At 42.8% G+C, this 27,862-nt stretch overlaps 1 protein-coding gene across 1 annotated transcript; it reads right to left on the minus strand.

The window, feature by feature from the left end:
- Positions 1-26: 26 nt before the first annotated feature.
- On the minus strand, positions 27-27,849 carry LOC129825370 (E3 ubiquitin-protein ligase pellino homolog 2-like). Its single transcript, XM_055885427.1, has 7 exons — positions 27,527-27,849; positions 11,499-11,628; positions 11,260-11,361; positions 10,274-10,471; positions 9,774-9,959; positions 6,855-7,060; positions 27-4,031 (listed from the first exon to the last, which is right to left on the minus strand). Exons 1-7 carry the CDS (start codon positions 27,601-27,603, stop codon positions 3,632-3,634), a joined length of 1,299 nt encoding a protein of 432 aa, XP_055741402.1. The 5' UTR covers positions 27,604-27,849; the 3' UTR covers positions 27-3,631.
- Between the last annotated feature and the right edge of the window lie 13 nt (positions 27,850-27,862).

Genomic DNA, 27,862 nt, shown 5'->3' on the forward strand with positions numbered 1-27,862 from the left:
CTCTTCCAGCCAGTAAACAGACAGTCTAGTTTTAAAACAGGTTTATTGACGTGTGTACAGTGATTGTCTGTGCACCCCAGGATTACAGTAAAGTAAGAGGCAAAGCACTTCATAAGCATTTCGAGTTTTGGTCGCTCCAGAGTAATAGTTGTGAGGTTATCAGGACCTTACAAGTCAAAGGTCATCTGCGAGGTGGGGATAAACGGAAAGAAAAATGGTTTAATGTAGTAGAAGTTCCTCTTAACAGATCTAGGATCAGATTATGCTCACCCCAATTCCAGAATGAAGCATTAGAGGGACTGAAACAATATCTGACCATGGACCCGTCGTTAGGAGTGACTTATACAGACTCTGGGGCGCAATGGGAGAATAAATCAGAGGAGAAAAAACAAATGGATAAAATAACCCAGAACAAAAAGGATATAAAACAATAAAATAAGACAAAAGGCTGGGCAAACATTATTTCATTCACCTGCTATATCATTATAATAGGCCTACATTTAAGAATTGGCACGTTCAATAGCAGAATATCCCGTGGACTGGGGCAAATGGATATTTAGGATATTTTAATGGGGTAGGTAACAGAAATGTAACTGACATTTTTTTTTTTTTTTTAAACAACCTGTACTGTGTTTCAACCTGACTAGTTCCACCACAACCCCTGAGGGACTGGGTAACTGTATTATGACCCGGATATGGAAGTCATCAGACCACTGAGGACTTGAGAAATATTGAAAGGTGTAGTAACCGGGGCCTATTAAAAAAGGTAATAATGTTTTACCGAATGTTGCAAACAGAAATGGACTTTACCGACTGGCATGACTCACTATTCATGTATTTCTAAACAATGTATTCTTATCGGAATGTTCTCTAACGTTGCAACTCTTTCAATGTGGCCATAAAATAAATGACCATCCAAAATCTTGTCTACTACTAGCCTACTGTAGCCGAGTGTCCTGTGCTGCCCCGGGGGCAAACTCTGGGTATTCTAAACCTGAGTTAATAGACAATCGGTTTGGTGAAAACACTGGCACTGAGGAAGAGAAGATTGTTCTTTTAACAACTGAACTCGGAAGACGTCCTGATTGGTTGTAACATCCTGAAGTGCTTCTTTACCCATTGGTAATATTACCCATTACACACTACACTACCAAAAGTATGTGGACAACTGCTCATCGAACAACTCATCTTTAAAAAACAAACATGGGCATTAATATGGAGTTGGTCCCTCCTTTGCGGCTATAACAGCCTCCACTCTTCTGGGAAGGATTTCCACAAGATGTTGGAACATTGCTGCAGGGAATTCCATTCAGCCACAAGAGCATTAGTGAGGTCAGGCACTGATCAGGCTCGCAGTCGGTGGTCAGGCTCGCAGTGTGTGTTCCAATTCATCACAGAGGTGTTCGATGGAGTTGAGGTCATGGCTCTGTGCAGGCCAGTCAAGTTCTTCCACACCTATCTCAACAAACCATTTCTGTATGGACTTCTCTTTTTCATGCTGAAACAGGAAAGGGCCTTCCCAAACTATTGCAACAAGGTTGGAAGCACATATTCATCTAGAATGTCATTGTATGCGGTAGCGTTCAAATTCCCCTTCACTGGAACTAAGGGGCCTAGCCCAAAGCATGAAAAACAGCCCCAGACTATTATTCCTCCTCCACCAAACTTTACAGTTGGCACGATGCATTCGGGCAGGTAGCATTTTCCTGGCATCCACCAAACGCAGATTCGTCCATCAGACTGCCAGATGCTCCAGAGAACGCGTTTCCACTGCTCCAGAGTCCAATGGTGGCAAGCTTTACACCACTCCAGCCAACGCTTGGCATTGCTCATGGTGATCTTAGGCTTGTGTGCGGCTGCTTGGCCATGGAAACCCATTTCATGAAGCTCCAGACGAAGACAGTTCTTGTGCTGACATTGCTTCCAGAGGCAGTTTGGCAATCGGTATTGAGTGTTCCAACCGAGAACAGGCGATTTTTACGCGCTTCAGCACTCAGCGGCCCCCAAATCCACTAATTTCAAGGTGTGTCCACATACTTTTGTATATATAGTGTATGTCAAATACAGCATGGTAGTGTGCGGAGGACTGACGGCTGTAAACCTGAAACAGTTAATACATCATAGAAAGGTAATATAGAGCTGACACGATTATCTCTATTCTACATAACAGCATCATGTCGGTTCTGCTGCATGTTCTCTGTCCCTGAATAGCAGCTGAGTAGGCGTGTACATTTCTTATATGGGAAAGAACATGTTTAAATTATAGATTTCTGTTGGACTGCTCACTTCACCAGCATTTCTTTTCACTTGAGGCATTTAGTACTGTGTATAATTAACATGTAACACGGTGTACAATTTAGCATAAATGCAAGATTTGGCAATCCACAGTGCAAGATGTGTGTGTGTGTGTGTTCATGCAAGATAAACGAGAAGTAGTGTAGGTATGTTATTTAACGGGTTCATCTTCTTGAAGCAATTTGAAATGTTCCAGCTATATCACAACGTTTAGATAAAAAAATAGTAGCATAATATAGAACAATTCAATACGAGCACATTGGAAGGCTAAGCTAGTATAGCCTGAGTATTTGGCTACATTCATTGTCTGGGCAATTTTTTATGGTTGTGTGACACAGTGTTGGCAATTTTCTCACACTCACAAGCTCTCCCAGTTTCATCGAACACACATAATAATAATAATATTCATACACAAAACGCTTACATTGACAAATCACATTTAACTAAAAACAATACTCAAGATAAAAAAATAGTTGTATCTTAACATCTAAATAAAATCCTAACCCATCCTACCCCAAACATCCCCATTTTTAATAAAATAGGTACATTTTAATTGAAAATCTGTTGTCTTATGAGGTTACCTTAGGTCACGCCCTTTGACCTTTCTGCTATATTGTCACATGACAAAGACCTTGTCTGTCTGATTGGTTCCCAACCTGAGGTGTGGTCAAACTGCAGAATGTTCACAAACATCACTTATCTTTGCCACTATAGAGTAAGTTATTGGTAATTTCGAGGTGAACCGCTTCGCAATATTACAAAGTTTTTTTCTTCTGAAAAATTCATATTTTGTCAAATGGAATATTCAATCAAGAACTTTGGAAGCATCATTACATTATTGGTTCAAAATTAGGCTGAGAGGGAAACCATTAACCATTATTTTCAGGAAACCATTAAATATGAACATCCAGTGACTTCAACATACCCCAGGTTAAGCCCTTGAGCTGTAGATAACATTCAGCCATGTCTGAAGAGACAACTGGAAACATGGATGACTAACGGAACAACTAGCTTATCTATGAATGTAATGCTTTGCTATAGTGGAGTTCTTATTGCTTTTGAAGTGAGGTTCTGTTATGGACAAAATCTTACCTTGAGAGAAACATGCGTCTAATTTAAACTTCCACACAGATCCTAAACTGACATCAACGCATGATTTACAAAGATGTTTGAGTTACACACATTTGTCTAAAATCATACATCAAGGATGCAGTGTAAATGGAAGAAATATTAGTTCCGCACTATTATCTCAAGTTAGGATTGGGCCCTTGGCTTAGTGACGTGGTTGGTTCCACGTTTGCGTAGTAGTTGTGGTCTCGATTCCTGGGGGCCCGAGCTAGTCGATAGGGCCCTGGAAGATGAGGCGTGTCCAGCCCTGTGGGGTGCTGCTGAGAGGAGCAGAGCAGAAGGGACAGGTGGGCCGGAAGGCGTGTGTCCCATGAGGCAGTGGGGTATCCGCCCAGTACTTGGCTGTCCTCTCCGAACACACGTGGCCGCAGGGTACAAATGCATATGTGGGAGCTCCAGCATCCACGTACACGGCGGGCTCACACCCCAGCCACAGGGGCACGTAGGGCCCTACGCTCCTGCATAGAGGGCACTCCCGGCGGACCATTGTGATCCCTTCCTCCCCCTCTCCTCCTCCCTCCTCCCGGCGCTCCGGACGCTGGCCCCAGTCATGGTGGCCATGCACATGTCCACAGGTGAGGTAGACCCAGGGCTGGCGCTCCTCCAGACTGGGGGGAAATGAAAACGACTTGGTTTTAGCTTTCATCAAACTCAAAGCATCATTTTTAGTCGTTTTTGGTAGTAGTTATATTATATTGTAAAATAGCTATAAATAGATTACATGGGATAAAAACAGATTTGGAATCGGGTTGTGTCGTGCTCAAGGTTGAATTTGCCCCATATCACTGTAACAGTAGATAGGGCAACTTATGAATAGGTTTTGCTCCTAGTGTATCACTGTTTAGTAGCTACCCATCTGTGTCTGCTTACTGAGGCCTACTGGCCAGGAAGTGTTGAGCTCCTAGTGTAGCAGTGTGTAGTAATAATAATAAGAATGGTGGGTGCTTATATTTGTCCTATTTCACACAAGTACAAGTGTTTATTAATACGCATGTGTGACTTAGATATATATATTTTTAATTATTATTTTTGCATATCCCCTTGGAGTGGGGTATCTGCCATTATCAACGGACACCATGGCGCAAATAGGGTTAAGTGCCTTGCTCAAGGGCACATACACAGATTTTTCACCTTGTCGGCTCAGGGATTCAAACCTTTCGGTTACAGACCAAACACTTTGACCGCTAGGCTATAACCACTGTGTGTGTGTGTGTTGGTGTTGTAATGTAGTGGTAAAAAAAAGTAGGTGGGTTAACTCTGATCACCGTACAGGGTGAATCAACTAACACTCCCTATACTTGGTGATGATATTAATTAACAATCATTTTGATCTGATTGAGCAAACTGTACAAAACAGATCCAAAAGGTAGAAGGATTCTTTTAAATATGTTATTGGACCATAAACAGATTTGGCTCATTAATCCATACAGTCCAAATAATGATGATCGAAGCTTCTTAAAAATGTATTTATCAAGCCTACATGCAATACAAGCGTCTGTTATTATGGTGGGAGACTATAATACGGTTTTAAATACTTTAATGGGCTGTAAAGGAAATCACACTACAAATGATTACCCTCATGTACTTAAGGAAATCACAAAATACCATGGATATGTTGGAACTAGTGGATATATGGAGGCTTAAATATCCTGACCTACAGTACCAGTCAAAAGTTGACACACTTACTCATTCAAGGGTTTTTCTTTATTTTTACTATTTTCTACATTGTAGAATAATAGTGAAGACATCAAAACTATGAAATAACATATGGAATCATGTGGTAACCAAAAGTGTTAAACAAATCAAAATATATTTTACATTTGAGATTCTTCAAAGTAGTCACCCTTTGCCTTGATGACAGCTTTGCACACTCTTGGCATTCTCTCAACCAGCTTCACGAGGAATGCTTTTCCAACTGTCTTGAAGGAGTTCCCATATATGCTGAGCACTTGTTGGCTGCTTTTCCTTCATTCTGCAATCCAACTCATCGCAGACCATCTCAATTAGGTTGAGGTCAGGTGATTGTGGAGGCCAGATCATCTGATGCACCACTCAATTACTCTCCTTCTTGGTCAAATAGGCCTTACACAGCCTGGAGGTGTGTTTTGGGTCATTGTCCTGTTGAAAAACAAATTACAGTCCCACTAAGATGGGATGGCGTATCGCTGCAGAATGCTGCGGTAGCCATGCTGGTTAAGTGAATTCTAAATATATCACTGACAGCGTCACCAGCAAAGCACCCCCACATCTCCTCCTCCATGCTTCACGGTGGGAACCACACATGCAGAGATCATCCGTTCACCTACTCTGCGTCTCACAAAGACACGGTGGTTGGAACCAAAAATCTCACATTTGGACTCATCAGACCAAAGGACAGATTTCCACCGGTCTAATGTCCATTGCTCGTGTTTCTTGGCCCAAGCAAGTCTCTTCTTCTTATTAGTAGTGGTTTCTTTGAAGCAAATTGGACCATGAAGGCCTGATTCACACAGTCTCCTCTGAACAGTTGATGTTGAGATGTGTCTGTTACTTGAACTCTGTGAAGCATTTATTTGGGCTGAAATCTGAGGTGCAGTTAACTCCAATAAACTTATCCTCTGCAGCAGAGATAGCCCTGGGTCTTGCTTTCCTGTGGCGGTCCTCATGAGAGCCAGTTTCCTCATAGCACTTGATGGTTTTTGCGACTGCACTCGAAGAAACTTTCAAAGTTCTTGAAATTTTCCAGATTGACTGACCTTCGTGTCTTAAAGAAATGATGGACTGAAGGCCTGATTCACACAGTCTCCTCTGAACAGTTGATGTTGATGTGTCTGTTACTTGAACTCTGTGAAGCTTTTATTTGACTGACCTTCATGTTTTAAAGTAATGATGGTATGGACTTGGTATTTAACCAAATAGGGCTATCTTCTCTATACCATCTTGTCACAACATAACTGATTGGCTCAAACACATTAAGGAAAGAAATTCCACAAATTAACTTTTAACTAGGCACACGTATTAATTTAAATGGATTCCAGGTGATTCCACCTCATGAAGCTGGCTGAGAGAATGCCAAGAGTGTGCAAAGCTGTCATCTAGGCAAAGGGTGGCTACTTTGAGTAACCTAAAATATATTTTGATTTGTTTAAAACTTTCTTGGTTACTACATGATTCCATATGTGTTATTTCAAAGTTTTGATGTCTTCACTATTATTCTACAATGTAGAAAATAGTAAAAAGAAAGAAAAACCCTTGAACGAGTAGGTGTGTCCAAACTTTTTACTGGTACTCTATATACAAAAGAAAATATATGGGGGAATCTACCCCCTAAATTGAAATAAATAAACACTCCCTATACTTTCAATGTATTTTCCCACAAATGGTGGGTAAACCACCGCGACAAAAAAAGGTGTTTAAACTCCATTTAACCTCCACTACATCACTGTACTAACCTATGGCTGCGTGGCAAGCTGGGGAAGGCCAGGGTACTGAGGCCTACAGGACACTGTGGCCGGGCAGCGTTGAGCTCCTGTCGCAGTGCCTCCAGGTGGCGGAGGGTGGGAGCGCGGAGCAGGCCCTCTCCAGTACGCCACAGCAGAGTGGCTCCACACAGGTCCACCAGAGAACCATCACGAAGGGCACTGCTTTCTCCCTCCGCCTGAGTGCCAGCAGACACACACAGGGAGAACATATGATTACTACTAATACACACTAGAACATATAAGAATCATAGAAATTGACACGTTCACAGATACAGGCGTCTATTCCCTACATAGTGCACTACTTTTGACAAGGGCCTATAGGGCTAGTAGACCACTATATGTGTCTTGTTTCAGGAAACTGGGTGTATGTCACGCTTTACTAGTTCACAGGAGCACCATTTGAACATAAACTTTTTTTATTTTATCAAAATGCGTTTTTTGGGGCAGAAATGCCTTCTGGAACATGTGAACTTTCATGTGCTTTAATAACAAACTTGGATGCCATCTGTAAAGACTAATAAAATTGTTAAATTATGAGCCTAGTTGGTTTAGCCACAGAAAAAGACAGCAACCTTCCCGCTAGACATGATTGGCTGAGATAATGAGTGGGCTGGACATGCTAAGAGATGAGTTCGGATTGGTCTGCCATGTAGCACCCTTCTGTCTATAACATGAGCTTGTCAGTATGTGTAGGTAATCCTTTCTAACACGGCTTTTTGGACAGCTATCATGTAGTAGAACTGCATAAGTGTTGCTCTACACTTTCTGGAGGACCGAGTTATGAAATCAGTGAAATTAGAGTATGTTAGCTAAGGAGATGGAGAAAATTCTGCCATTTGAAAAGAGAACACCTGTCTCTGGATTACATCTTCAAACTAAGGGCAACCATGGCATCTGTGACAGAGAGAGAAGTGTCCATCCATGTATAAGGGTAAGATATTTTGTGTTAAATGCTCTACAACAAAGCTTTCTTAGCATCCAACAAGCTTTCTCTATCCTTAACCTTGTTCTGAACACATCCAAAACAAAGGACATGTGGTTTGGTAAAGAAGAATGCCCCTCTTCCCAGAGGTGTTATTACTACCTCTGAGGGTTTAGAGCTTGCGGTAGTCACCTCATACAAGTACCTGGGAGTATGGCTAGACAGTACACTGTCCTTCTCTCAGCACATATCAAAGCTGCAGGATTAAGTTAAATCGAGACTTGGTTTCCTCTATCGTAATCGCTTCTCTTTCACCCCAGCTGCCAAACTAACTCTGATTCAGATGGCCATTCTACCTATGCTAGATTACGGATACATAATTTATAGATCGGCAGGTAAGGGTGCTCTCGAGTGGCTACATGTTCTAAACCATTCGGCCATCAGACTTGCCACCAATGCTCCTTATAGAACACATCACTGCACTCTATACTTCTCTGTAAACTGGTCATCTCTGTATACCCGTCGCAAGACCTACTGGTTGATGCTTATTTATAAAACCCTCTTAGGCCTCACTCCCCCCATCTGAAATATCTACTGCAGCCCTCATCCTCCACATACAACACCCGTTCTGCCAGTCACATTCTGTTAAAGGTCCCCAAAGCACACACATCCCTGGGTCGCTCCTCTTTTCAGTTCGCTGCTGCTAGCAACTGGAACGAGCTGCAACAAACACTCAAACTGGACAGTATTGTCTCAATCTCTTCATTCAAAGACTCAATCATGGACACTCTTACTGACAGTTCTATTGTTGTCTCTACCTTCCTGCCCTTTGTGCTATTGTCTGTGCCCAATAATGTTTGTACCATGTTTTATGCTGCTACCATGTTGTGTTGCTACCATGTTGTTGTTATGTTGTGTGGCTACCATGCTGTGTTGCCATGTGTTGCTGCCTTGCTATGTTGTCATCTTAGGTCTCTCTTTATGTAGTGTTGTCTCTCTTGTCGTGATGTGTGTTTTGTCCTACATTTATATTGTATTTTTTATTTTTTTATCCCAGGCCCACGTCCACACAGGAGGCCTTTTGCCTTTTGCCAGGCCATCATTGTAAATATGAATTTGTTCTTAACTGACTTGCCTAGTTAATTAAAGGTTAAATTTTTTTAAAGAGTCTAGCTAGCTACCTTTTCAGATATTACAACTTTCAAATTTAGTCAGAAAGTCGAACCTGGTTGGTTAGCTACCTGCAGATTCATGTCGGGTAGTGACGTCACGAGTTGGTATTATGGTCCATTGTTTAGCTATCTAGCTACATGTCTAAAGACTCCACTATGCAAAGAACTATTTCAATAGAATGTTTATGATGTCACTGCGACAATTGTCAAACGACGTAGCTGGTAAACTCGTTCTGGTCATCTACTCCGATTTCAGAGCATTCTCGTCTGAGTGTGCCAGAGTGCAGAATAATTGATGAATTTACGAACGCTCAACACCCATTGAATATGGCCGGTGTCAGTAAACGGTGGCAAAAAAAGCGTAAGTAAATTGTTGCCAGCAGCACAGTTGCAGTCACCAACACTCTGGATAACATAAAAACAGCCTAACCAGCTCTGCTAGGGCGAGTAAAATGGTCAGAGATGGGTGGGACTAAAGCTTAAGAGTGTGTTAACGATGCTAAATGGGTGTAGACAAAGAAGAGCTCGCCAGTAGGTACCAAAATACTCAAGGGCCATTTTCTCAAAAGTGAGGTTACAAGTTTATCAACTTTCAAAGCAGAATTACTTTCCCATTGTTTCTCAACTGTAGTGTATGATATACCATTTTGTAGCTCTAAACTTTTATCCAATGTAAAAAACACAATTTCAAATGTTGCTACATGAGACCGAATCGAGCCGGTGGGTCACATATATGGAATAGGGTGCCATTTGGGGCAGAGTTCTGGTTGTGCCTCTTGTAGCTTAAGTACTGACCAGTTTTCCTCGGCTGGGTCCGGAGCGTGTCTCTCGGAGGGCATAGACGTCCCCACATACAGAGATCTCCCTCCATAGACCCTGTCTGCTGTCCTCAGGGAAGCCCTCAGGGTGCATCACCAGCACCCCGTTGGTGGTCAAACCATCCATGTGGCCGTCCGGGTTCTTCCACTTAGTGGCTTTCTCCTGAAGGAGGAGGAGATGATGAAGAAGAAGGAAAGGAAGAAAACCGAGAGAGAATAGAAGCTTGGTTATTTGTATCTATTGCATTCAGTAGGCACCCAGAGGGAGAAAACGTAGGTAGGTACTGTCGGCACCTGTCCAATAGGAACACACTCGTTTGTGCCTATTGAATGTGGCCATAACGTAGTGTGATTCTTCTCCAACTCATTTTCAATTGACATCCAACTGACATTCAACTGTCTGGTCCAGCAATGGTGGGTTTGTACCCATACATCTCTCCATTTGGTCTCTCTACCGAGCCTGTGCTACACACTAACCCCTAGGAAGATGTTTTTGGAGGAGTCGAAGCCAGCGGCGTAGATGCGTGCAGTGTAGGGGGGGTTGCGTTCACACACCACCCTGCAGGCGAAGCGGGAGATGGTGCTGGGGGCCACCAAGGGGTCCTCGCCCTCCTTCCCCTCTCCTGAAGTATCCGTCACAACAAAGTCTATTGGACTTTCTGTGGAGCGTCCAATCTGCAGGGAAACGAGTGAGACGGAGAGAAACATTACATGGGATCTTTATTGTGTTCAGAACAGGGTTTGATTGGAAAGCAATTTTAAGGCCCTATGCTCTACTAGTAGCTAAAAGTAATATTTTATGTCAAGTCATGATTTTGGTTTTATTGATGATTTGAGCTTTTCTTTAGCTTGTTAATTAGGCCAGGACTTGAAGGATCCTGTTGTGCTTATGACTTACCAATACTTTATCTTTCACACAAAAATAGCAATAACATCCAGCACCATTTATTTTCAAGCTGTGTGTAGTTACTCATATTAAATAAACCACCTGTGTTAAAACACTTAAGATACAAGTACATGTATTTATAGTTCTACACCCCTCTCCATGTTTTGAATGTATCTGGGTCCCTGTTCTCATCTGGCCACCAACAGACATCTTTTCAGAACTGAATCTTGTAATGTGGTTCTTTCAGTACAGTAAGGGGTTTGGTGTGGGATTGGCTGATTAATTATTTCTGTATTTGAGTGTCTCAAGCACCCGTGCCAAGCCCATTGATGGTTCAGAGTATACCCAGCATCCGAGTCAATTAAGCATCCAATACACAAATTCTGGAGGACGTGGTATACACATAGCAGAAGCAATAAATAATAACCAAGTCCTTGGTCTATTCAAAAAGGGAAAGTGGTAGCAACACCTCTTTCTGTTCTTCCTGTGTATGGAAGACAAATAACTCAGTGTTCTCTTGATAAGCTGGCATCATTCTGGTATTTAGCCTAAATAAAACCCTTGTTGTGGTGTTTACCTGGAACATGTCAGTGTCGTTGTCATGGCAGTACTCCACCACCACTGTCTGGTTGCGGGACAGAGTGAAGGAGATGCTGTGCTGCCCTCTGCTGTGGACTGCCTGCAATCACACACGGACACAGACACACAGCAATAATCCTTTTACCCTGTCCACTCTTACTGTAGGTTACCATGAGGACAGAATTTCCCACCATAGGAAGACTGTGGTACTATCACTATGGACTATCACACACACACCTTGCTGTCGTGTGCTGTGTTGAGGATGTGAACAGTGCTGGGTTTGACTCCGTTGGCCTTGGTCCTCCGGTACAGAGCGAAGCGGCTCTTCCTCCTCCCCCGGTCTCCACTGGGCAGAGAACCATTGTACCTACAGAGAACACAAAAACAAACACACTACATTATTAGCGAAAGGGAATACCCCATGCATCCCATTCATCTCATGTGATAATTGAAGACAGTTGATATCGCAAATCAATACTGATCATTTGGCCCTGCTCATCCATTGGTAAGTACCACATGAGCCCAATTCACTGACAGGCCGCTTAGAATAGTGTGCTTACTGTGTGAACCCTCTTTACACTGAAATACCAATTAAACTGTATTCAGAGAGTGTGTGTGTGTGTGTGTGTGTGTGTGTGTGTGTGTGTGTGTGTGTGTGTGTGTGTGTGTGTGTGTGTGTGTGTGTGTGAGCAAGCAAGAGATGGAACGAGAAAGAGCGGATGAGTAAGCGTTAGCCTAAGTGGAACAGTGCTGTCATCTCTGCTGATTGTTCAAACCTAAACTCTTTTGTGTCTCGTCTCTAGCTTCCTGGGCAACAGAGTGGAGCTGCGCTGTCATGCTAGGAGTTCACAGACAGGGCCGCATGCTGGTTTTAGCTTTCAGCTAATCAGTGGTATTGTACCTATTAAAGACTATTCGGATAATGCCCAGTGGGCACAAAGCCCTTTGTGGGGGGACATCAACTCTGCTTCCAAATCAACTCTACCGCTCTCTCTCCCTCCATCCCTAAGCTGTAGCTGCTCTTCCTGGACGATTAGAATAATTTAAGTTCTAAACCAGACCTGACTAGAAAAGCCAAGATCGTTCCCTTTCCCAGTGTTAGACCAGACAAGCCAAGATCTTTCCCTTCAACAGTGTTAGCCCAGACCAGACAAACCAATATCTTTCCATTTCCCAGTGTTATAGACACAGGCCCTGTCATGGAATAGACACAGGCCCTGTCATGAGATCTGAGGAGAGGAAAGCTGAAGGGAACACACTGCTACCTGTACAATTACCCTGTGTCACATTAGGACAGAGCTGAGGGAGAAGGGAGAGGAGGAAGAGGGCAGGGAGAGGGCAGAAAGAGGAGAAATAGAACAGAAAGAGACAGAGCGGGAAGAGAGGGCAGAGAAATACAGGGACAAAGGGCAGAGAGAAAGGCAAAGGTCATGAAGAGGGATACAGAAAGACTGCGGTCCAAACACTTAAAAAGACACACCCTTGTCCACTTACTTTCGCCTTATGCCCTTGGGGGAATCCCCGTCGCCATCTTGGAAGGCGGTCCAAATGACTAGCCAAGCAAGGGAAGTTTTGAACGTAAGCTCCTCAGTCCTCGTTTTTAGTCGGCTTTGCGAGTGTACAATTATGTTCACTCCGGGGCCTGAAACTCCCCATAATTCAATTTGCGACAATTGTACATCCGCTAAGTCAGTGAAAACTTAAAAACAACATGAATGGAGAAGTCAACATACGAGTGTAAGTAAAAACGAATGTAAATAAGTTAGAAATGGTGCTACTAAATGCACAAACACGTCTTGGGAAAAGTAAATATGTTTTTGTTAGGTTATTGTTTGGAAAATGTGGAAATAAAACATTTTCCTTCTTCAGATGTTCCAGCTAGGCAGGCTAACGTCAGTTAGCTAATTAATTTGCTAGCTATCATTCAGTTGGCGTATATTAATAATTACATATTTAATATAAGTAGACATGCACTCATAATTGACTGTTGTGCATATAAAGCACCCACAAGCTACTGGTGGCTGAAAACACAATCATCACGGGATGAACCAGTGACGAATTTCCGGCTAAGGGTGGTCAATTTAAAAATCATTCCTTCCTCCCTCGCCCCTTGCCCTGCAAGTGTAAACTCGACAAATGTAATGATACGTCATCAGAAGTGTCCACTTAATTTGAGGGCTGAAGGGATAGGGTGTCTTTTAAGTGTTTGGACCGCAGCCAAAAAGATGAGAGGGTCGAGATGCGATGTGATACATTTGACCTGGCCAGTTCTGGTCCGACAGCTTCGCGCATATGCACCTCGGCAGCACATTGTACGCAATGTGAAATATTCACTCCCTCTGCTGAGAGAAAGGCAAGCGACAGCAGCAAAGTATTGTATGGTAATACTTTGAGAAGTTAAATGAGAAGAAAATGCTAACTTTATGAAATGAGATTGAGGTACAGTAATGGTAGTACAGGTGCAATGCTTAACCATCCAGAAGGGACGCCAGTGAGACCCTAACCGTTAAGTGTGAGAGAGAAAGAGAAAACACAGGCTAGCACACAGAGCCCACTCAGCCCAGTGTAACTAAGGTAATGAAGGAGAGATAGCAGACAGACAGGGACTCACTGCAGAACAGACATCACATCACCTCACATGCCCTGAACTGAGATAGACAGGCAGAGACTGCAGAGCATGTGATCCTTAAGGTGGACCTGGCAAATCATGCCATCGCAGCAGAATATAATCAAATCAATCTTTATTTATACAGCACATTTCAAACATGGAATGCAACGCAATGTGCTTTACAGGAAAAAAACGAAAAAACTATGAAAAGAAAAGCTTAAATATTTACTACAGAGCAAACATAATATAATATAATTTTAAAAAAATAAACTATGACAAACTGAACAACTAAAAAGCACACTAAGGAAAAGCATAGCTAAGAAAATGTGTCCACAGATTCAGCCCCCCTCCTCTTCTCGGGCAGGCAATTCCAGAGGCTGGGGGCATAATAACTAAAGGCTGCCTCTCCATGCCTCTTGGTCCTAGGCTATGGGATAGTTAAAAGGCCAGTGCCAGAGGACCTGGAGGGACCTATTGGCTACATAACCTAATAGCATGTCTGACATTTATTGGGGTGCACATTCATGGATTGATTTAAAACCACTTAGATATGGTCATTTTCACGAATTCATAAATTCTTAGAATGTTTGTTAGAATTCTTTAACAATATATAGTGGGAAAGCGTCCGTGCGTTTGGACAATTAATAGACACTGCAGTAAATAAATCAGAATAAAAACATCTGTCTTGTCCAGGACCGGAGTCTACACAGACTGGTGCGCTATTGCCAATCAGAGCAACAGTAGGCCTTTATACAAACAAGCCATTTGCCACATGGGTCTGCCATCATTCACTTTGAACTGGTCTTTACAGGAAGTTGCAACAGCGCAACTTTAGATCATTAGAACGTATTCACCAAAAGCCACCTGAATGAATTTCTGCAAATATGTAAACACCACGGGAGTCCTCTTACATTTTGAAACTTCTTCTGCAACTTGCCTGCCAATGCATGCCAACTGGCTAAAGTTGGCTAGCTTGCTAGCTACTCCCAGACACAAATGAGAGAACACCTTACTTTACTCGCCGTAGCAGAGCTGGTTAGCCTGTTAACATGTTTTCTAGAGCATTCCTGACTCACTATTACTTTTTTTTTGTCTACGTTTACACCGGTCACATTCAGCGGGTGTTGCACATTCGTAAATTCATCAGTTGTGTGCCAGTGTGCCAGTTGGCATCACTGGCACACTCAGATGAGAGTGCTCTGAATCAGAGTAGATATCATATCTTTTGCATTTGCAAATTCACTCTGGCTAACTGGATAACAATCATTTAAGTTCCTGCTAGCTAACCAAATGACACCTGCATCTCGAGCTGTGTATAGCTACCGAAAAACGATATGAGGGGAAAAAGTCAGTCACTAACCCACTCCTCCAATGGCATGACATCCTCCTAGCAGCTAGCTAGCTAACGCTATGCTCTGTGTTTTTATGTTGGTACATAAATAGATACCCTAGCCTATTAGCCACGTTATGACTGACTTATGATCATTGCCCTTGCTAGTTTGATTATATTGACATTCCCAGCCTTAGTTACATTCATCCGTTTTTGTCCAGAATTTTGAGTAAGTGCAACCTGAATGGAGGCAGCAAACAATGTACCAGCCCAGCTGTGATTTACAACCTCATAGCAATATTTTTGGGACTACCAAGAAATGTATTGGTGAATTATATTAATCATGCATTGAACTGCATCCATCTATTCTGCATCCATCTATTTAAAACCTCTTATAAAGTTGGTTTTGTAGCATAAACTGGGAATTGTATGTTTTTTACTATGATTGTCTGTTTGTTTCATATCTGCAAAGTAGTTAAAACGCTGTCACTTCCACTTTAAACTTTAGGTCACCGGTTACTTTTTTTGTAATGGGAAGTAATAGTTGTACATTTCGCTTGGGAAATGCTCAATGGTTGTGTTTTTGTATTCTTATGATTGGCACCTAGTGGCTAATTATGTCCGAGCTTATGGACAGCTTATCCTTTAACATCATGCTGTATGTTACTGCTGTATTTCCATTGGACCTATGCAGTGGTGTAGGGAAAGGGGGATACCTAGTCAGTTGTACAACTGAATGCATTCAACTGCAATGTGTCGTCCGCATTTAACCCAACCCCTCTGAATCAGAGGCGCGGGGGGCTGCCTTTGCCTTGCTCAGGGGCAGAATGACAGATTTTTTACCTTGTCATTCCCAACGCTCCTACCTGCCAGGCTGGAGAAGTGGGTATACTCAGATTTTGCCAAAAAGTTCCCAAATGGCCCGCCCAGCGAAGGAAAGGCACCCTGTGTGAAAATCCTATATTTTCTTATGTTTTAATATGAGTTTTTCCAGACATTTTTTTTTTTACGCAAAGATTCGATGGTCTAAGTGATTTGATTTGGTCTAAGTGATTTGATCTGATTTGGTGGGCCTGTTAGGGCCTGGCTCCCCAGTGGATGGGCCTCTGTCCACCCAGGCCCATCCATGTCTACGCCCCTGATGCAAACAGTGCATAAAGACAATTGCACATCACAAATAGCCTACTAACCAACACTTTGGACTAAACTTCTTAAATACCTGGTTTACATACCCATTGTTGCCTTAGTTAACATTTACCGTTAGATATCTTACATTTTAAACGTCTTTCCGACCCCACCTGCTACCGATGTCATTCTTCTGTGAGTTGCTCCATGTCAAAACCAGCTGAGCGCTGCACTTTCTTGCTGCCTGCAGATGATATTCTGCTGAAACTAGGCTGTGTGCGGCGTGCATGTGAATATATTTCACATGCTTTGCGATTGTGTAGACTACTGTCACGTCCTGACCATAGAAAGCCTTTTTTCCTATGGTAGAGTAGGTCAGGGCGTGACTAGGGATTTAGTCTAGTTTATGTTTTCTATGTGGGGTTCTTGTTTGTTTTTCTTTGTTGGTGTTTTAGTATGATTCCCAATTAGAGGCAGCTGGCTATCATTGTCTATGATTGGGGATCATACTTAAGTCGCATTTTTTCCACCTGTGTGTTATGGGATATTGTTTGGAGTTAGTGCACTTTGCAACTCTGTAGTCATGGTTTGTTCGTTTATTGTTAAGTTTCACTGTTAATAAAGCATGTGGAACTCTACATTCGCTGCGCCTTCGTCCGTCTATACTAACGATCGTGACAACTACGTTGGGCATGACTTCTCTACTGTACTACATACTTGATAAGTCGTATACCTCCACTACACTACTTTGTTACGCATCAGTAGGGATTAAGAAGTGAGTATACACAATGTCCATTGAAAACAAAAGTGGGTATAAGGCTCCACTACACCACAGGCCCTTTGTGTTTTACAAAAAGTGCACTCTCCTACATGAGTGCGCTGGTATTATGGTTGCTGTCCTTTCAGAATCACCAACCTGTCACACACTGAAGGCCTATTAGGTTTGCCACTGAGCAAACATGTCTATAATAGATATTAAGGCTGTTAAGAGACTGTATTAATGTTTCAAGAAAGGAGTGTATATATTTGGCCTGGCGACACGGTTTTATGCGCTAACAGAACGGAAGCTGATAGTATTTTTAGTCTGCTGGTCTCGGGAAGAAATTAGTACAAATGTATTCAAATGAGGTTGACCGATTAATCGGAATGGCCGATTTCAAGTTTTCATTTTATTATACCATTTTTTACACCTTTATTTAACTAAGAACACATTCTTATTTTCAATGATGGCCTAGGAACGGTGGGTTAACTGCCTTGTTCAGGGGCAGAATGACAGATTTTTACCGTGTCAGCTCGGGGATTCAATCTTGCAACCTTACGGTTAACTAGTCCAACGCTCTAACCCCTTGCCTTACATTGCACTCCACAAGGAGCCTGCCTGTTACGCGAATGCAGTAAGAAGCCAAGGTAAGTTGCTAGCTAGCATTAAACTTATCTTATAAAAAACAAATCAATCAATCATAATCACTAGTTGACTACACATGGTTGACGATATTACTTGTTTATCTAGCGTGTCCTGCGTTGCATATAATCGATGCGGTGCGCATTCGCGAAAAAGGACTGTCGTTGCTCCAACGTGTACCTAACCATAAACACCAATGCCTTTCTTAAAATCAATACACAAGTATATATTTTTAAACCTGCATATTTAGTTAATATTGCCTGCTAACATGAATTTCTTTTAACTAGGGTAATTGTGTCACTTCTCTTGCAACAGAGTCAGGCTATATGCCGCAGTTTGGGATGCCTGGCTCGTTGCGAACTGTGTGTGGACTATTTTTTCCTAACAAAGACAGCCAACTTCGCCAAACGGGGGATGATTTAACAAAAGCGCATTTGAGAAAAAAGCACAATCGTTGCACGACTGTACCTAACCATAAACATCAATGCCTTTCTTAAAATCAATACACAGAAGTATATATTTTTAAACCTGCATATTTAGCTAAAAGAAATCCAGGTTAGCAGGCAATATTAACCAGGTGAAATTGTGTCACTTCTTTTGCGATCATTGCACGCAGAGTCAGTGTATATGCAACAGTTTGGGCCGCCTGGCTCGTTGCGAACTAATTTGCCAGAATTTTACGTAATTATGACATAACATTGAAGGTTGTGCAAAGTAACAGGAATATTTAGACTTATGGATGGCACCCGTTAGATAAAATACGGAACGGTTCCGTATTTCACTGAAAGAATAAACGTTTTGTTTTCGAAATGATAGTTTCCGGATTCGACCATATTAATGACCAAAGGCTCGTATTTCTGTGTGTTATTGTGTTATAATTAAGTCTATGATTTGATATTTGATAGAGCAGTCTGACTGAGCGATGGTAGGCAGCAGCAGGCTCGTTTGCTAAAGAAGCTGAGGGTAAAGGTGATGGACTGGCCAAGCATGTCTCCAGACCTAAACCCTATTGAGCATCTGTGGGGCATCCTCAAACGGAAGGTGGAGGAGTGCAAGGTCTCTAACATCCACCAGCTCTGTGATGTCGTCATGGAGGAGTGGAAGAGGACTCCAGTGGCAACCTGTGAAGCTCTGGTGAACTCCATGCCCAAAAGGGTTAAGGCAGTGCTGGGAAATGATGGTGGCCACACAAAATATTGACACTTTGGGCCCAATTTGGACATTTTCACTTAGGGGTGTACTCACTTTTGTTGCCAGCAGTTTAGACATTAGTGGCTGTGTGTTGAGTTATTTTGAGGGGACAGCAATTTACACTGTTATACAAGCTGTACACTCACTACTTTACATTGTAGCAAAGTATCATTTCTTCAGTGTTGTCACATGAAAAGATATACTCAAATATTTACAAAAATGTGAGGGGTGTACTCACTTTTGTGATATACTGTATATGAAATACAAATGGTATAGAGAGAAATAGTCCTATAATTTCTATAAGAACTACAACCTAAAACTTCTTACCTGGGAATATTGAAGACTCATGTTAAAAGGAACCACAAGCTTTCATATGTTCTCATGTTCTGAGCAAGGAACTTAAACGTTAGCTTTTTTACATGGCACATATTGCACTTTTACTTTCTTCTCCAACACTTTGTTTTTGCATTATTTAAACCAAATTGAACATGTTTCATTATTTATTTGAGGCTAAGTTGTTTTTATTGATGTATTATATTAAGTTAAAATAAGTGTTCATTCAGTATTGTTGTAATTGTCATTATTACAAATACCTTTTTTTTTTTTTTTAAATCGGCTGATTAATCGGTATCGACTTTTTTGGGTCCTCCAATAATTGGTATCGGTATTGAAAAATCATAATCGGTCGACCTCTAATTCAAATCATATCTAATTTTATTAGTCACATGCGCCGAGGTGTAGACCATACAGTGAAATGATTACTTACGAGTCCCTAACCAATAATGCAGTTAAAAAATATATGAATAAGAAATAAAAGCAACAAGTAATTAAAGAGCAGCAGTAAAACAATAGCGAGACTATATACAGGGGGGTACCGGAACAGAGCCAATGTGCGGGGGCACCAGTTAGTTGAGGTAATATGTACATGTAGGTAGAGTTATTAAAGTGACTATGCATAGATGATAACAACAGAGTAGCAGCGGTGTAAAAGAGGGGGGAGGGGGCAATGCAAATAGTCTGGGTGGCCATTTGAGTATGTTCAGGAGTATTATGGCTTGGGGGTAGAAGCTGTTTAGAAGCCTTTTGGACCTAGACTTGGCACTCCGGTACCGCTTGCCGTGGTAGCAGAGAGAACAGTCTATGACTAGGGTGGCTTGAGTCCTTGATAATTTTTAGGGCCTTCCTCTGACACCCCCTGGTATAGAGGTCCTGGATGGCAGGAAGCTTGGCCCCAGTGATGCTCTGGCCCGTACGCACTACCCTCTGTAGTGCCTCGTGGTCGGAGGCCGAGCAGTTGCCATACCAGGCATTGATGCAACCAGTCAGGATGCTTTCAACGGTGCAGCTGTAGAACCTTTTGAGGATCTGAGGACACATGCCAAATCTTTTCAGTCTCCTGAGGGGGAATAGGTTTTGTCATGCCATCTTCACGACTGTCTTGGTGTGCTTGGACCATGTTAGTTTGTTGGTGATGACACCAAGGAACTTGAACCTGCTCCACTACAGCCCCGTCGATGAAAATGGAGGCGTGCTCTGTCCTCTTTTTCCTGTATTTCACAATCATCTCCTTTGTCTTGATCACATTGAGGGTGAGATTGTTGTCCTGGCGCCACACGGCCAGGTCTTTGACCTCCTCCCGATAGGCTGTCTCGTCGTTGTCGGTGATCAGGCCTACCACTGTTGTGTCATCGGCAAACTTAATGATGCTGTTGGAGTCGTGCCTGCCCGTGCAGTCATGAGTGAACAGGGAGTACAGGAGGGACTGAGCACGCACCCCTAAGGGGCCCCTGTGTTGAGGATCAGCGTGGCGGATGTGTTGTTACCTACCCTTACCACCTGGGGGCGGCCTGTCAGGAAGTTTAGGATCCAGTTGCAGAGGGAGATGTTTAGTCCCAGGGTCCTTAGCTTATTGATGAGCTTTGAGGGCACTAAAGTGTTGAACGCTGAGTTGTAGTCAATGAACAGCATTGTCACATAGATGTTCCTTTTGTCCAGGTGGGAAAGGGCAGTGTGGAGTGCAATAGAGATTGCATCATCTGTGGATCTGTTGGGGCGGTATGCAAATTGGAGTGGGTCTAGGGTTTCTGGGATAATGGTGTTGATATGAGCTATGACCAGTGTTTCAAAGCACGTCATGGCTACTGACATGAGTGCTACGGGTCGGTCGTCATTTAGACAGGTTACCTAACCCTATTACAGGGGCTGAGTCACTGGCTTACTGGTTCTCTTCCATGCCGTCCCTGGGAGGGGTGCGTCACTTGAGTGGGTTGAGTCACTGATGTGGCCTTCCTGTCTGGGTTGGCGCCCCCCCTTGGGTTGTGCCGTGGCAGAGATCTTTATGGGCTATACTCGGCCTTGTCTCAGGATGGTAAGTTGGTGGTTGAAAATAGCCCTCTAGTGGTGTGGGGGCTGTGCTTTGGCAAAGTGGGTGTGGTTATATTCTGCCTGTTTGGCCCTGTCCGGGGGTATCATCGGATGGGGCCACAGTGTCTCCTGACCCCTTCTGTCTCAGACTCCAGTATTTATGCTGCAGTAGTTTGTGTGTCGGGGGGCTAGGGTCAGTCTGTTATATCTGGAGTATTTATTCTGTCTTATCCGGTGTCCTGTGTGAATTTAAGTATGCTCTCTCTAATTCTTTCTTTCTCTTTCCCGGAGGACCTGAGCCCTAGGACCATGCCTCAGGACTACCTGGCATGATGACTCCTTGCTGTCCCCAGTCCACCTAGCCATGCTGCTGCTCCAGTTTCAACTGTTCTGCCTGCGGCTATGGAACCCTGACCTGTTCACCGGACGTGCTACCTGTCCAAGACCTGCTGTTTTCAATTCTCTAGAGACAGCAGGAGCGGTAGAGATGCTCTCAATGATCGGCTATGAAAAGCCAACTGACATTTACTCCTGAGGTGCTGACTTGTTGCACCCTCGACAACTACTGTGATTATTATTATTTGACCATGCTGGTCATTTATGAACATTTGAACATCTTGGCCATGTTCTGTTATAATCTCCACCCGGCACAGCCAGAAGAGGACTGGCCACCCCTCATAGCCTGGTTCCTCTCTTGGTTTCTTCCTAGGTTTTGGCCTTTCTATGGAGTTTTTCCTAGCCACCGTGCTTCTATACCTGCATTGCTTGCTGTTTGGTGTTGTAGGCTGGGTTTCTGTACACCACTTTGATATATCAGCTGATGTAAGAAGGGCTATATAAATAAATTTGATTTGATTAGTGTTCTTGGACAAAGGGACTATGGTGGTCTGCTTAAAACATGTTGGTATTACAGACTTAGACAGGGAGAGGTTGAAAATGTCAGTGAAGACACTTGCCAGTTGGTCAGCGCATGCTCGCAGTACACGTCTTGGTAATCCGTCTGGCCCTGCGGCCGTGTGAATGTTGACCTGTTTAACTTGTTATGGATAGGGGGCAGCATTTTCACGTTTGGATGAAAGGCGTACCCAGAGTAAACTGGGAAAAACTGAGAAAAAATCCAACCAGGAAGTGGGAAATCTGAGGTTGGTCATTTTTCAACTCATTCCATATTGAAGATACAGTGGGATATGGGTCATGTTGTACTTCCTAAGGCTTCCACTAGATGTCAACAGTCTATAGAACCTTGTTTGATGCTTCTACTGTGAAGTGGGGCCGAATGAGATGGGAATGAGTCAGAGGTCTGGCAGAATGCTTTGAGCTCGTGACGCTCATTCACGTGAGAGCGAGCTCTGTTCCATTGCTTTTCTGAAAACAAAGGAATTCTCCGGTTGGAACATTATGGAAGATTTATATTAAAAATATCCTAAAGATTGATTCTATACTTCGTTTGACATGTTTCTACGGACTGTAATATGACTTTTCGTCTGAACTTTTGCTTGGACCTGCCCGCGCGTCGTGAGTTCAGATTGTGTACTGAACGCGCGAACCAAAAAGGAGTAATTTGGACATAAATTATGGACTTTATGGAACAAATCAAACAGTTTTGTGGAACTGGGATTCCTGGGAGTGCATTCTGATGAAGATCATCAAAAGTAAGTGAATATTTATAATGCTATTTCTGACTTATGTTGACTCCAACACGGCGGATATCTTCTTGGATTGTGTTGGTCTCTGAGCGCCGTACTCAGATTATTGCATGGTTTGCTTTTTCCGTATTTTTTTTTAAAAATCTGACACAGTGGTTCCATTAAGGAGAAGTATATCTTTAAATCTGTGAATAACACTTGTATCTTTTATCAATGTTTATTATGAGTATTTCTGTGATTTAATGTTTCAAAAAAACTTTACAGAAAAAGCACACCATGCAATAATCTGAGACGGCGCTCAGATATAACAACATTTCTCCGCCATGTTGTTGGAGTCAACAGAAATACGAAATTACATCATAAATATTCCCTTACCTTTGATCTTCATCAGAATGCACTCTCAGGAATCCTAGTTCCACAATAAATTGTTGTTTTGTTCGATAATGTCCGGTATTTATGTCCAAGTAGCTACTTTTAGTAAACATATCCAAACGCTTGCGCAGGTCCAGCCGAACTCGGACGAAAACTTAAAAAAGTTATATTACAGGTCGAATAAACTGGTCAAACTAAGTAGAGAATCAATCTTCAGGATGTTGTTATCATATATATCCAATAACGTTCCAACCGGAGAATTCCTTCGTGTCTGTAGAAGTAATGGAACGCAAGGCTGGCAATCTGCCAGACCACTGACTCATTCCCCTCTCATCCGGCCCCACATCACAGTATAAGCTTCATTCAACGTTCTACAGACTGTTGACATCTAGTGGAAGGCGTAGGAAGTGCAAACAGATCCATATCTTACTGGGATTTGAACAGGCGATGAGTTGAATATCGACCAGCCTCAGAATTTCCACTTCCTGTTTGGAAGTTTGCCTGCCTGTTCTGTTCTGTTACTACTCACAGACATAATTCAAACAGTTTTAGAAACTTCAGAGTGTTTTCTATCCAATAGTAATAATAATATGCATATATTAGCATCTGGGACAGAGTAGGAGGCAGTTCAATTTGGGCACGCTATTCATCCAAAGTGAAAATGCTGCCCCCTATCCCTAAAATGTTAAAGGTCTAACTCACATCGGCTGCGGAGAGCGTGATCACACAGTCGTACGGAACAACTGGTGCTCTCATGCTTGTTTCAGTGTTATTTGCCTCGAAGCGAGCATAGGAGTACTTTAGCTCGTCTGGTAGGCTCGTGTCACTGGGCAGCTCTCGGCTGTGCTTCCCTTTGTAGTCTGTAATGGTTTGCAAGCCCTGCCACATCCAACGAGCGTCGGAGCCGGTGTAGTACGATTCGATCTTAGCCCTGTATTGACGCTTTGCCTGTTTGATGGTTCGTCGGAGGGCATAGCGGAATTTCTTATAAGCTTCCGGGATAGAGCCCCGCTCCTTAAAAGTGGCAGCTCTAGCCTTTAGCTCAGTGCGGATGTTGCCTGTAATCCATGGCTTCTGGTTGGGGTATGTACGTACCGTAAGTGGGGACGACGTCGTCGATACACTTATTGATGAAGCCAATGACTGATGTGGTGTACTCCTCCATGCCATCGAAGGAATCCCGGAACATATTCCAGTCTGTGCTAGCAAAACAGTCCTGTAGCTTAGCATCTGCTTCATCTGACCACTTTTTTCCATTGATCGAGTCACTGGTGCTTCCTGCTTTAATTTTTGCTTGTAAGCAGGAATCAGGAGGATAGAATTATGGTCAGATTTGCCAAATGGAGGGCGAGGGAGAGCTTTGTATGCATCTCAGTGTGTGAAGTAAAGGTGGTTCAGAGTTTTTTTCCCCTCTGGTTGCACATTTAACATGCTGATAGAAATTTGGTAAGACAGATTTAAGTTTCCCTGCGTTAAAGTCCCCGGCTACTAGGAGCGAAAGAGGATTCTGACAGTCCGTGGTGAATAATCGCAGTTCTTATGTCCAGAAGTTATTTTCGGTCATAAGAGACGGTAGCAGCTACATTATGTACAAAATAAGTTTAAAAAATACGTTACAAACAACGCAAAGAAACGAACAAAAAACACAATTGGTTAGGAATACGTAAAACGCCAGCCTTGTTCTCCGGAGCCATCTTGTCGACACTGAGACAAGACCGAGACACTCAATATGTGGTCTTGAGACCGGACTCGAGACGATACTACTTAACATCTTAAAACCAGTGTAATGTGTGATCTCCATCTGGTTTTGGTCAGTACCCGTGCTGTTGCATTCTGTATGTTTTGCAGTTTACCAATGGCTTTCTTGGGTAGACCAGACAGTAGAGCATTACAGTAGTCAAGCTTGGTTGTAATAAAAGCATGGATGTCTCTCTGTTATCAGCTTGAGAGAGAAACGGACGCACCTAGGCTAGTGAAAATGTACACATGATGTCTGATAGCGACGAGGAGAGGGTTCTCTCAAGATTATACTGTAGCTAGTTATCCAATATAGAAAACAGAGAAGAACAATCAGCATTTCATAGAACATCATTGGGTCTGGGGTGTGTGATGAATATTGTAAGAGTGTTGGGTCAGTAACCAAACAGTCGCTGGATCAAATCCCCGAGCAAGCAAGGTGGCAAAATCTGCCGTTCTGCCATTGAACAAGGTAGTTAAAGCCCAACAACTGCTCCCTGGACGGCGATGACGTGGATGTCGATTAAAATAACCCCTCACACCTCTCTGATTCAGAGGGGTTGGGTTAAATGCATTCAGTTTTGCAACTGACTAGGTATCCCCTTTCTTCTCCCTAAATCATTACAGAGTAATTACAGGCCAATTCTCACTACAAAAGAGAGGAGTATTCCGATAGCATTTCTGCAGAAGACTGAGTACATTGTGTCAGCCATGGCTGTTTTCTCTCTGTCACTGTCTGTCCTTTAGTTACATCCAGTTAATCATCATTCAAGTGCCCATGATGGTCAGCAGCATATGTATGTATAGCATTGTCACAGGAGCTAGGTGGAGATTTGACCATAACACTAACACCTATCTACAATTACTAGACAATCTACAATTACTAGAGCTAGTAGTCAGTCAGTTTATTTTATTTTCAAATGAGTGGAACTGCCATCTCCTTACATATTTTTTGCACTTTTTTTGAGACAGTACTGAAACGAGAGGGAAAGAGAGTCCAGTGTGAGAAGGGAGGATACAAGGATTGAACCCCGGTCTCTGGAGGGGGAAAGCATAATGTGGTTACAGCCGGGAGCGTTAGTTAACACAAGACTGTATCAACCCCTAGCCCCTACCCTTATGTTGTGATATCTGTGTAGGTCTGAGAGCATTGGAGAGGTACATGCAATATGCCAGAAGTTCCACCCTGGCCTATCAGAAGACAAGTGGTAGGCTAGATATATTCATCTAATGTAGCAGGTGTAAAAAGACGCCTGAACGGAGTCCCCACACTCATTTTTCAAGGGAAACAGAAGTTAGGTTGAAAATAATGTATCCCTGAGAAACGGAAACATCCGCTTTCTGCCACCCCACAGAGAGTGAGCTGTATTAACCATACTGTTCATACCTATCCAATCCTTTCAGATCTGTGCCAGGGTCAGGGCTAGGGGTTGATTTTGGATTGGGCAATGGTCTAGTCCAGGAGGGCTGCAGAGGGGAAGAGAGGGGCATATGGGGTCACCACATCACAGGCGTGTATACAGGAAGCAGGACGGAAGTGTGGGTATAAGAGAGCGCATGAGAGAGTAGTTAACCCACTGATCCTCTGGACTATAGACTGGGCAGAGGTGGAAACGCTGAATGTCTGTCTCTCTCTTATGCACATCCTGTCTGGTATGTGTTGGGATAATATGTTTTCAGCCTACACGCATGAGCCATTTGTGAATGTTCCAATAGGCCAATGTGTGTCTGTTGATTGAATTCCCCTATGTGAAGCACGAAAGTGAGCTATATATATACACACACATCAATGGTGGTGGCATATGTTAGGCTGAGTTTTATCGGTTGGTTTGGTTTCATCCAGTGTCCCACATTCTGCGATCTTCACAGATCCAGAATAGTATGACATCAGAGATTTTCAGCCTAAGCAATCGAGTACTGATTTTACACCCACTCAGACGTCTATTGAAGAAAAAAGGCTACATCCTCCTTACTCATTTCAGTATGGGCTTATGATGATACAATGTAACGTTAGTAGGCTACTTATTATAACTTATTATAACAATTATCTTCAGGCGCTGTTACAAAGTAACCTCGTCCCCAGGCTATTGTGCTCAGCGCCTTTGGGCGAAAGTGTCTATTAGTTACAAAGTAACAATATGTTGTTGATGTACCCACCAGTGTATCAAATATGTCCTAAAGTGTTACAAAGTTACTGTAACGTGTCCTTAGCGCTCGTTCTCCTGAAACTTCACAATAATTCTCCCACAATGTGTGGGGTAAATATGTTACAAAATAACAATAAGTTAACATTTTCTGTACAGCACAAGTAAATGATAACGTTTTTCTGTGTAGAACAAAACCAACCGAACTCAACTGCCTCACACGTCATCCTTTCGTAGTAGGCTAACATAGTAGACTGGTAGCCTAAGTGCCCTACTACGACTATTAGCTCAGTTTCGATCCAGTGATATGAACTACAATTTATCCGTATAGCCTACCGTTACTCACCCCAATATGACCAACTCTCCGTATTTTACCGGGTCTTTAACGGGCACATCATCTTCGTCCTGGTTTGGCGAATTCATCAGACTGGCGCGAGCTTGCTCTTGTAAACCTTCGAGAGCAATAGTGAAAAAAATAAATAGGCTACACCTTTCAAACTATGAGGAAGTTACTTGAATGTTAGTATATCCGAGTTTGAATAGAGGCAATTGTTCTTGTTCTTCGTTTAATTGTTTTAATTCCGTGAGCTACCATCTTTTGGAAAGATTGTTGCAAAGCTATCGGTTAAAGGCCCGCGCGACACGAATCTGTTCTGTAGCAGAGAGTACAAAAACATCTCGC

This window comes from Salvelinus fontinalis, chromosome 27, assembly GCF_029448725.1.
Source record: "Salvelinus fontinalis isolate EN_2023a chromosome 27, ASM2944872v1, whole genome shotgun sequence".
NCBI classification, from domain to species: domain Eukaryota; kingdom Metazoa; phylum Chordata; class Actinopteri; order Salmoniformes; family Salmonidae; genus Salvelinus; species Salvelinus fontinalis.